Genomic DNA, 12113 nt, shown 5'->3' on the forward strand with positions numbered 1-12113 from the left:
TTGGTTCACAGCATGGGAACAAAAACCACCCATGGCAGAAAGCTCTGCTCTGAGCACAAAGGCCCTGCTCTGAGCACAAAGGTCTCCCTATCTGCCAGATCTTCAAACAATCCCTGAACTTTGCAGCTGGGACTTATCTTGGGGCACATCTGCAGGACGTCCTACACGGTTCTGCTTAGGCTGGCCAGGCTCCACTCCCCAGCTGCAGCCAAGAGTGCCAAGAAGTGTTGCTGTTGATGATCTACATATGCAAATTATCCTGCTTAGCAAACACTGATAAAGTAACTAGGGGTGGGAAAGCCAAGTCTGTCTGAAGATGTCTCATAGGGAGGCAGCAACATTGCTTTGGTCCCTCTGGCCAGGCTCCTTGTGGCAGCTCCAGCTGACAGCAGGAGGACAAACCCAGCAATGCCATGCACCAGGCACAGGTAACCTTATCCTGGGATGGATGCACACTTTTGTGAGCTGCCTTGGCCAAACCTGGCTCCCCTCTTGAGCCCAAGGAAACATTAATCCCTGCCAGCATGGGAGAAAACCTCTCTCCATTCACCACTGCAGGGTTGGCCACAGCAGAGAGCACCCAGCAGAAGACAGAGCAGAGCCATCCACTGGGATCCCAACCAGCAGCATCTCTGGCCATGTTGGGCAGGAGGGACCAGCTGCACAAAGAGCCCCACTGCACAGAAGTGTCTTTCCAGAAAGAAAACCAAACAAAACCAAACAAAACCAACAACCCAAATTTCCACAGCTTTACAATGCAAATGTATTCCAGCCCTGCAGGGCACTTCTGGCTCCAGCCAGCCAGCTAAATGAGGGCTCCTTGCATCTCCTCCTCCTCCTGCAGCTCCTGCCTGGGCACAACCAATCACCCCACAATTGGCCACTGCAGCACCAAGCCGGGGGGAGGCCGGGGGGGACACCTCTGACATGAAGCACTTGACCCCATGGCACAGAGCCAGGGGCACCAAAAGTGAAACTGTGTCCCCTCCCTCTCTTCTGCAGGGTGCCAGGACAAAGCACACAGCCCAGTGCCACTGCCACCACCTGAATGCTGCTGGGCTGGGGGAGCTCAGCATCATCTGCCCCAAATAGGGGGCAGGAGCAAATCCCCAGGCAGTGGGACCATGCTCAGCTGATGGCACACAAGGGTGCACAGGGGTGCTGCAGGCAGACCCACTTCCTGCAGGATCAGGTTTGGGATGCTGGGCAGCAGCCATATTCCCACTGCAACCACGTTTAGCTGATGTCAGAGCTGATGTAAGAAGGGAGCAGCCAGAGGAAAGCCAGACCTAGCCATGACAGACTGGGCTTGCCCACTGTCCCTCTGCCCAGTGAGAGGGACAGGGTCTCCCTCCCACCTCACACCCATCCTGCCCAGTATGCAGAGTGCTGGTGCCTGGAAGGGCTCTTTCCCCACCCAGCAGATGCTGAGGCTGATACTCTCTCTGCCCCAGGGCAGAGATCCCGGTGGTACCCACAGACTGAGCTGCTCACAGGTCTCCCCTTTGCTCTTCCAGCTCCTTTACAAGCCCTCCACCTTTGGCCCATCACAGGGAAGTGACTCCAACAGCAGCACTTTGTGCTTTCCTTTAAGAGCTTGGAAACAGCAACTGCTCTGCTCAAGGGCTTTTTAACCTCCTGAACTTCAGCATTTATTGATGATTTTCTTTAACAGTGCCAACCTGCTCCAGGTTAACCTTGCAGACTCCATCTCTGGCAGCCCCATGTCACACAGGGCTGGCTGTCACACTGCCATCAGGGGGGTGTGTGGAGAGAAGCCACCTCCCAAAAGGCTGCTGGGCCCCAGAGCAGATGGAGACGGTTCAAAGGTCCCCAGCAGGCACAAACACACACACATGCTGTGGTTTTGTCCTCTCCTCAGCAGTTAAAATTAAACACTGCAGCTCTGCCTGGCCTTCTCCAATCAGAAGAAGAACTTCCAGCATCTTCAGAGCCAAACAAGCACTTTCCAACAACGGGGAAATACGATGAATATAAATTAAGAAAGTGAGGGTGCAGGGGTGGTAGACGGGCTCTCGAGGAGGGACAACTCCCACCCATGCATCCCCCACTTTGGCACCAACTCTCAGATCCCCTCCTGCTGCTAAAGGAAGGGAAATGGACACACAGGCAACACAACGCTTCACCTTCCTGGGTGCTGGGGAGTCATCACTCCTTCACCTCTTGCACTCTACAACCCAATCCAAGCAGAGAGAGATGCTCCAGGATACACTCTGGCCTTTGCTCACTACATTCCATTCTCCTTTTGCCAGGGTTTTAGGGCATTTTGCAAGAAAGGGACAAGGAACCACTAGGGTCCAAGGGTGGCTCAGGACAGCAGGACAGAGCCCTGCCTACAGCACTGCTCCATCACCTCTCTGGCTGCAAAAGAGATGTTCTGGGGCAGACAGAGATGCCACTTGTGCAGTGTATTGTATTTGCTGGCAGCAGCATGAGCTGAAAGCAGGGGTGAAGCAGCACAAACAAGCCCTGCCTTTACCCAAACCATGCCAGGAGCCCCTAGCACATCCAGCCAGGCACGAAGAGATGAGGTCGATGATGCCTTGGGACACCCCAGGTCTTAGCCCCCTGGTGTACACCATCACTTTTTTATGCTCAGCACCCTTCAAGGGAAGGATCCCATTGCTGTTGTCACTCTCCCTTCCCATTTCCCAAGGTACTAGCAAGGACAGTGTGGTGGGGTGAGCAGAAGAGCCCACGTGACTCCAGGATCTTTCCACGACAGAAACTGTAATTCCAGCTCAGCAGAGCACTGGGATTTCATTTACGGCACCGCTCGCAGCCGCAGCATCCTGCCATAACCAGATCCCCCAGCCAGCCCCACCATGGACTATTCCAGCTATGCCAGCACTCCCCACCCCCCAGCTCGCATTTCTGGGGTGCAAGGTGCTGCAGAGGGCAGTCCAGGGGCTCCTGAATCTAGCAGCCTTCCAGAGGAGCTTCCCACAGCATCCCAGCTCTGAGGCAAAGCTGGCCTCTTTCTCCACTTCCCAAGGGCAAAGCAGGGAAACCCAGCGCCGAGTTTGTTCCACCTCTTTGCACACTATCCAGCTGCCAGGCACAAAGCATCTCCCTACAAGCATCACCACATCCCTACACTCAGCCACCAGCACAGTCACCTCCCTCCCACTCAGCTCACCCCCTCCCTATGGGATACCAACCCCCAACACCAGTCTCACACCACAGCAAGAGGGGAGGTGATGGAAGCAGCACCCAGGCAAAGTGCTGCCGCGCCCGGGGAACACCCCAACCACCTCCCAGCACTGCACGGCACATACTCAGCTGTGAGGCCAGCTGGGTGTTTAGCCACAGGGACAGGTGATGGCTAAGAGGAAGGGAATTTTAGTCCTTTCCACACTTCGTTTTTAGCCATCTGCTCACTGACGCTCAGATTTTGCTGGTCCCGAGTGAGCTGGCACAGGCCTTATCTCGGATGCCAGGATCATGTATCTGGCTGTAACACGCGCCGCTCTCTCCGTGCGAGAGCCACTAACAGGGGCATCTTGCAGATTTCCTCATTTTAAATCAGATTAATCACGAGCTACTTAAAGGAAAGCACTGTCTTCCCCTGGTAATTCCCGCAAAGACACTGTTCAAAGCTCTTTCCCTCGCTGTCTGGATCGTGCTGCCGTAGGTTAGGGTGAAACAGCCGAGCATCGACCACGTTCAGCCACAGCCACAGCACCGTTAAGCTCCAGAATTCACATTAAAATTCCAAGAGACCCAGGCAGAGCAGCACTAAAAGAGTTACACACCACCTGCACTGCCAGCAGGAGAAGCAAACAGTACCACGATCAGGAATTTTTAGTCATATCTGAAAAATAAAGAGAAGTGAGAAGAAAAGAAGGAGAGCGCTGAGTTAATGAACTGTCTGGGGAAAGGGGGATCCAGGCAACAACCACACGCTCCCAGATTCTGCTTTTAAATGTCAGGGCTGCCAGCACACACAGGCACCCTTGTAACGCCCGACAAAGCAAAGTGCTGATGCTTGGGAAAGGCTCCAGCACAAGGCTGGGGAGAGCTTGTCACCGCTGCTGCCATCAGCCAGCCTCCACACAGAGCCTGGTTGTGCCATGGGGCAAGGAGCTAGGCATGCAATGGAAGGGCCACTGCCTCCTTGGACAACTGCAGGAGCTGTGAACTGTGATGGCAACCTGTTTGGGAGAGGAGGAAGAGGCCACACTTAACCACAGCAGATGAAAGTGTGGATTTCAATGTCTTGCCCAAAAGACTCATCATGACTGGCAGCAAAAGTCTTGGTCCAGGGACCTCAAAGGCTGTCATAGGGTTGGAGGACACCTCCAGGTTACAAAGCCAGGACCCTCAGGGGCTTATGTTGAACTCCAGAGAAATCCCTTTAACAACACACCCTGTCCTGGAGTAGCCTTGCACCATTCTTGGGTGTTTGGAAACGTGCAGGAGCATTACCCAGACATAAGAATGCAGGACCCGAGCGTGAATCAGAAGAGTTTGAGTTCGGTCTCTCTGGTGCACTCAAGTCACTCAGGAGCTCTCTAACGACTACAACCAGTGCCTGCTGACAGGGAGCTGGAGAAGGGCTTGGAGTGGCCCTTTGAAGGCAACATATCAAATCCCCGTGGTCCTCACTACAGGGCTGGGAGCAGACTCCCATGCCTGGTCCCCACAAACACAGGTGTGAGGGAGCACGGCAGGATACAGTGACGACACCGAGAGCCAGCAGCATACTTTGGACATTTCACCTCCAGACAGCTTGGGAAGGTGAAACGGAATCTGAGCCATTCACCAGGCTGCAGACCAATGCAATAAAGATAAATCACACCAAATACTAAACACAGGGCTGACACCAGAGCACTTCCCACCCAGGCCAATCTTAAACCTGCACCATACAGCCCTGGGGAAGAACCACCACCCCCCAAACAACTGATATAAAAGCAAATGAACTCAAGTCAGCTGCAGAATTAGTGACATTAAAAGTGACAATGCTGAGCTGTCAGGAGTGTGTTTGAAATGGGATTAAAGCTGATGCAATAACAACTTCCAGGCCGCTGGAAGTAGGACAGCGTGACGGGTGACAGTGCTGGCTGGTTGTGCCTTCAGTGCCTCAAAACAGCCTTGCAAAATCACAGTGTCCTCAAATCCGCCCAGAGAAACGCCCTGGAACACCTCACCACCCTGGCACGCTCCTGCTTTAGTGGCCCCAGGACTTCCCCTCAGGAGTTCACAGGGTGTCACCCAGCAGAGGTGTCCCCGTGAGCCAGGTCACACCTGTAGGAAGTGACTTTCCTGCAGTTGCCCAACCCCAGAGGTGGCTCCTGGGCCAGTGGCACATCTCCAAGAGCCAGCTGCCTCCCATGGCAGAGGATGGGATGGGGCCTTGGCATGGGATACCTTCAGAAGTGGAACAGCAAGGACAGTGGATTGAGATGACCTTAGTGATGACAGAGACAGCAGAAGGGCTTGGGGTGGCATTAGCTGTTTGATGAGGTTGGCACAAGGGCTTGGGATGCTCTCAGCCATGTGATAGCACGGGGTGCCCCTCCCTGGATGTGCTGCCATGGCACAAGGTGCATCAGCTGTGTGCCAGGGATAGCATGGGGGTTTGGGCTGGCTTTAGCAGTGGCACAGAGACATGAGGATGGCACAGTGTGTCCTTGACTGTGCCACGAGTATGGGACAGGAGCTAAGGATGGGGATACCCCACGGGATGGGAATACCCTTGCCCGTGCAATGGGGCTGGGGACATGCCGGTGCCCGGTGTGGGATGCCCTGGGCCGCAGGGTGGGGACGGTCGAGCCGCGGCACCCACCTGCCGACGAAGCGTCCTCCGCGTCCGAGCTGCCGCCCTCCGGGGAGCTGCCGGCGGGGCTGGGCGGCGAGCGGGGGACGGCGGGAAGGGCCGGGGCCGGCGGCGGGGCGGGGGCCCGGGCCAGGGCCGCCTCCAGGTAGCCCACCTTGAACCGCTCCTCCGCCAGCGCCCGCTGCAGGTGCCGGAGGTGGCGGCGGCAGCGCTCCAGCTCCCGCTCCATTGCCCGCACTGAGCCCAGCTCCATGCGGGGCGCCGGTTCCCCCGGGAACTCCGCCTGCCAGTGCCGAGCGAAGTCCGCCCGGGCCGCCTCGCCCGCCGCCATCCCCCCGCCCCGCACCGAAGTTTTCCCCCCACCCCCGGCTTCCAAAACGCAGCCGCCGCCTTCCGCCCCCCGCCGCCGCCGCGGGGCCTGACGTCGCTGCCCGCCCCCGGCCCGCCCCGCCTCGGCACGGCCCCGCCGGGGCGGGGAGCAGTGCTGCCACCGCCCCCCGGGCTCAGCCCCGGCTGCCAGAGCAGAGTACCTCCGGCCATGCCGCTGCTTCTCGGGGAGCTCAGCGTGGGATAGATCTGGGGGAGCGGTGCGGCGCTCCCGGCTGTTCCCCGACTCGGGTCCTCCGAGATCCACGGGGCAGCTCCGGGATGCGGGCTGGGGGATGCTGTGGAGGTGATGGAGCGGCTGAAGGATCTGGGGGTGTTGATCTTGGAGAAAAAGAGACTGAGGGGAGACCGTGTGGCTCTCTACAACTCCTTGAAAGGAGATTGCAGCCAGGTGGCGGTTGGTCTCATCTCCCAAGGAACAAGTGATAGGAGAAGGAAACTGAGGAAACTGCCTGAAGGTGCCCCAAAGAGTGAAAAGCCATGAAGATGTGGTCCTGTGGAACATGGCTTAGTGTCGACCTGGAGCTGATCAGTTAATGGATGAACTTGACGATCTCACAACATCCAGCAGATGCTCTGGGGTTATGAAAGGCAGCCAAGGAAGTGCCTGCCGGTGGTAGTGTCAGAGCACTTAACAAAGTGCCAGCTACAGACACAATCCCACACACCACAAGGAATCAATCCCCAAACCGGGAACAACTGAACCTTGAAGGTTTGGGGACACAGGGCTAGTGTACAGGGACACTAAGACACGTCCAACTCATCATGCAGTCGCTTCAGTTTTATTTCATGGAGCCAGGGTCACGGTGACACTGCCTTGACAGGTGCCCAAGCGCTGGGGTCAGGTTCAGCAGCGGCGGAGGCGGCGGCTGCGGCTGCGGCTACGTATCCTACGGCGGCGGCTTCTCCCCCGGTAGCTTCTCCGTCGGTATCTTCGTGACCCGGCCCGGCGACGGCTTCTCCTGCTCCGGCGACGGCTTCCCCCTGCCCGGCGACGATATCTGCGTCTCGATCTTCTGGTTGTGCGCAGTTCGCCAGTGGGGCTGTCGGCTCTGGGAGTCCTGCTTCGCCGCACCCGGGCCATGCTGGAGTGGTCTGGACAGGTGTGGAAAGTTGTCCTGCTCGCCCCGGGCTTTGCAGCTCTGTGGCCCCTGTCCTGCTTTTATAGGGGTGCCAGCGCGAGCCCTTTGTGATGAGGCCAACCTCACCTGTGACATCAAACCGTCTCCCTGATGCTCCCCGGCCCTGCCTGCTTTCCATGGTTACAGCGTCGTTTCCTCTGCTCCCCAGCCCACCGAGCAATGGCTGCCCCTCAGCAGCACTGCTCCCTGCATCACCACCACCCTGCTGCTGTGGCAGTGCCAGTGGTGCCGGCTTGGCTTGTGTGTGTGGCTCCTGCTTTCCCTATTAAATTGCCTTTATCTCAACCCAGGAGTTTCCTTACTTTTACTCTTCTGATTCTCTCCCCTCAGTCCTGCTGGGACAGAGGTAGTGAGCACCTGTGTGGGGCTCTCTTGCTATCTGGGCTTAAATCAGAACAAGGTTTCACCATGGACCTCCATGGGTTGCAGGGTGGATGTCTGCTCCATCGTGGACATCCAGGGACTGCTTGGACAGACCTGCTCCACCATGCTATGATCACTTTAGTGTAGAAGTTCACCTGGGGTCCAGCCCTGACCCCCATCCTGTGAGGGCTGGGTCTGAGTGGCCCCTTACTAACAGTTATCAAAGATTTACAACCCTGGGAAGTGGTGACAGGTCTTGCTATAGCTTTCTCTTCTTGCTTCATACAGCCAACACCAGCTTGCCTTTACCTGGTAACAAATGCAATGCATTCCCTATCTGCTTGCCTCAGTGGTACAAACACAGTCCCTTCTTTTGCCACCGAATGTCTCCAGCTGATGTGCAACATGGGCCAGGACACTAATTCTTTAGCAATATCTTGATGCTTCATTGCTTATGGTAGAGTTGCAACTAGTAATTGAAGTAGCTACTAAATTGCTGCAAGCTCATTAACAGCACCAAGGCTGCACAATTAGCCCAGAGAAAATGCAGGGCTCTAGAACTCCTGCACAGTTTTTGAGATCAGTTTGGCATGGACAGATTAGAGAAATCCCCAACCTGATACAGCTGAGAGTCCACTGATTTCCTCTAGCAACCACAGCAAACCAGCTACACACTACGGACACCCCCCCATACACCTCCACACCCCCCGCGCCGTCCCGCATCGAAATTTCTTCTCGCATTCCCGGGTTCCAAAATGCCGCCGCCGCGGGACCTGAGGTTGCTGTCCGCCCCCGGGCCGGCCCCTCCGGAGCGGGGAGCAGTGCTGCCACCGCTCCCCGGCCTCGGCCCAGGCTGCCAGAGCCGGGTACCTGCACCGGGCATCTACACCGGACGCCGCCGGCCACGCCGCTAATTCCCGGGGAGCTCAGCGGGAGATGGAGCTGGGGGACAGTGCGGCGCTCCCGGCTGTTCCCCGGGCTCCCCGGGGCTGCTACGGGATGCTGTACAGGTGCTGGAGAGGCTGAAGGGTCTGGGGGTGTTTAGTTGCAGAAAAGGAGAATGAGGAGAGACCTTCTGGGTCTCTACAACTGCCTGAAAGGAGATTGGAGCAAGGGTGAGGTTGGTCTCATCTCCCAAGGAACAAGTGATAAGGATGAGAGGAAATTGCCTGAACTTTTCCCAGGAGAGGTTTGGATTGGATATTAGGCAACAAATTCTTCCCCGAAGCTGTTGTCAAGCCCTGGAACAGGCTGCCCAGGGAAATAGTGGAGTCCCAACCACAACAGTAGATGCTCTGGGGTTATGAAAGGCAGCCAGGGAAGTGCCTGCCGGTGGTAGTGTCAGAGCACTTAACAAAGTGCCAGCTACAGACACAAACAATCCCACACACCACAAGGAATCAATCCCCAAACCAGGAACAACTGAACCTTGACGGTTTGGGGACACCGGGGGACACAGGGCTAGTGTACAGGGACACTAAGACACGTCCAACTCATCATGCAGTCGCTTCAGTTTTATTTCATGGAGCCAGGGTCACGGTGACACTGCCTTGACAGGTGCCCAAGCGCTGGGGTCAGGTTCAGCGGCGGCGGCTGCGGCTACGTGTCCTACGGCGGCGGCTTCTCCCCCGGTAGATTCTCCGTCGGTATCTTCGCGACCCGGCCCGGCGACGGCTTCTCCTGCTCCGGCGACGGCTTCCCCCTGCCCGGCGACGATATTTGCGTCTCGATCTTCTGGTTGTGCGCAGTTCGCCAGTGGGGCTGTCGGCTCTGGGAGTCCTGCTTCGCCGCACCCGGGCCATGCTGGAGTGGTCTGGACAGGTGTGGAAAGTTGTCCTGCTCGCCCCGGGCTTTGCAGCTCTGTGGCCCCTGTCCTGCTTTTATAGGGGTGCCAGCGCGAGCCCTTTGTGATGAGGCCAACCTCACCTGTGACATCAAACCGTCTCCCTGATGCTCCCCGGCCCTGCCTGCTTTCCATGGTTACAGCGTCGTTTCCTCTGCTCCCCAGTCCACCGAGCAATGGCTGCCCCTCAGCAGCACTGCTCCCTGCATCACCACCACCCTGCTGCTGTGGCAGTGCCAGTGGTGCCGGCTTGGCTTGTGTGTGTGGCTCCTGCTTTCCCTATTAAATTGCCTTTATCTCAACCCAGGAGTTTCCTTACTTTTACTCTTCTGATTCTCTCCCCTCAATCCTGCTGGGACAGAGGTAGTGAGCACCTGTGTGGGGCTCTGTTGCTATCTGGGCTTAAATCAGAACAAGGTTTCACCATGGACCTCCATGGGTTGCAGGGTGGATGTCTGCTCCACCGTGGACATCCAGGGACTGCTTGGACAGACCTGCTCCACCATGGAGCTCCACAGTCTGCATCTGGATACTCTGACTAATGTGGCTTTGCCATGCTCTTCCTGACACAGCCTAACCACAGCACTTTCCCAACTGAAAAGTATTGAAATTCTTATTTGAGTCACCAACAACATTGAACAGTTCCTGACAAAAAAAAAAAAAAGGAAGCAATACCACTTAGAAACTAGCTACAGGCCCCTTTGAATGTACTCTGTATGTTTTCAGAAGCTAAGCAGCAACATCACAAGAAATATCCTAATTTATTCTACTATGAAATACATGTTAGTGACAGTTCAGACAAGAGATTAAATATCTCATGGGTTTTCCCTGGAGAAAATGAGCTAATTCTTCCTTGTTGGGAGAAAAGGCTCAAATTTCAGACAGTATATTATTTCCAATCAATCTGCCACAGCAATGATCATCATTGCAGATCAGCTGCCTCCAGAACAGCAGGGAATGACAAGATCTTCTTGGCAGAATCCATGCTGCCACAGGACCATCTCTTCGTTTCACACCTCAGGGGCTACTTCTAGCCACAGGGCTGACAGCAAAGCCAGACTGGAATCCAAAGGAATTTGTGCCCCAGAGAAAATGCAGGACAGAGCAGTTGTTCCCATGGCTAGGAGCTGAGAACCTGCTGGAGAGCCTGCCCTTCCACAGCCCTGGTTTTGATGCTTTGATCACTTTAGTGTACAAGTTCCCCTGCGGCTCAGCCCTGACCCCCATCGTGTGAGGGCTGGGTCTGAGGGGCCCCTTACTAACAATTACCAAAGATTTACAATCCTGAGAGGTTATGACCAGATATTGCTACTACTTTCTCTTCTTGCCTCAGAAAGCCAGCACCAGTTTACTTTTACCTGGCACGAAAAGCAATGCATTCTCCAACTGTTTGCTTCAGGGATACAAACACAGTCCCTTCCCTTGCTACCAAATTACTCCAGTTGAGGTAGCACCATGGTCCGGGACTGTAATTCTTTAGCAATATATTGATGCTTCATTGCTTATGGTAGAGTTACTACAAGGAATTGAAGTAGCTACTAAATTGCTGAAAGCTCATTAACAGCACCAAGGCTGGACAATTACCGCAGAGGAAATACAGGACCCTAAAACTGCTGCAGAGGTTTTGAGATTAGTTTGGCATGGACAGGTTAGAGAAATCCCAACAAGATACAGCAGAGTCCACTGATTTCCTCTAGCAACCACAGCAAACCAGCTACACACCGCGGCCGTCTCAACGTCCCGCCCGGCTTCCAAAAAGCGGCCGCCGCCTTCCGCCCGCCGCCGCGGCCGCGGGTCCTGATGCCCCCGGCTGCCTCGGCAGGGCCCCTCCGGAGGGGAAGCAGTGCTGCCACCGTTCCCTGGCCTCGGCCCCGGCTGCCAGAGCCGGGTACCTGCACCGGGCATCTGCACCGGACGCCTCCGGGCACGCCGCTGCTTCCTGGGAGCTCAGCGGGAGATGGAGCTGGGGGACAGTGCGGCGCTCCCGGCTGTTCCCTACTTCGGGTCCTCCGGGCTCCCCAGGGCTGCTACGGGATGCTGTACAGGTGCTGGAGAGGCTGAAAGATCTGGGGGTGTTTAGTTGTATAAAAGGAGTCTGAGGGGAGACCGTTTGGATCTCTACAACTGCCTGAAAGGAGATTGGAGCAAGGGTGAGGTTGGTCTCATCTCCCAAGGAACAAGTGATAAGGATGAGAGGAAATTGCCTGAACTTTTCCCAGGAGAGGTTTGGATTGGATATTAGGCAACAAATTCTTCCCCGAAGCTGTTGTCAAGCCCTGGAACAGGCTGCCCAGGGAAATAGTGGAGTCCCAACCACAACAGTAGATGCTCTGGGGTTATGAAAGGCAGCCAAGGAAGTGCCTGCCGGTGGTAGTGTCAGAGCACTTAACAAAGTGCCAGCTACAGACACAAACAATCCCACACACCACAAGGAATCAATCCCCAAACCAGGAACAACTGAACCTTGACGGTTTGGGGACACCGGGGGACACAGGGCTAGTGTACAGGGACACTAAGACACGTCCAACTCATCATGCAGTCGCTTCAGTTTTATTTCATGGAGCCAGGGTCACGGTGA

At 55.9% G+C, this 12113-nt stretch overlaps 1 protein-coding gene across 1 annotated transcript; it reads right to left on the reverse strand.

Moving 5' to 3' along the window:
• Positions 1 to 5683: 5683 nt before the first annotated feature.
• On the reverse strand, positions 5684 to 6083 carry LOC128977078 (breakpoint cluster region protein-like). The gene is given in 2 exon segments (XM_054394546.1): positions 5684 to 5756; positions 5758 to 6083. Coding segments are annotated over 2 exon segments (369 nt in total). The 5' UTR covers positions 6054 to 6083.
• Between the last annotated feature and the right edge of the window lie 6030 nt (positions 6084 to 12113).

Source organism: Indicator indicator, chromosome 30 (assembly GCF_027791375.1).
Source record: "Indicator indicator isolate 239-I01 chromosome 30, UM_Iind_1.1, whole genome shotgun sequence".
In the NCBI taxonomy this organism is placed as follows: domain Eukaryota; kingdom Metazoa; phylum Chordata; class Aves; order Piciformes; family Indicatoridae; genus Indicator; species Indicator indicator.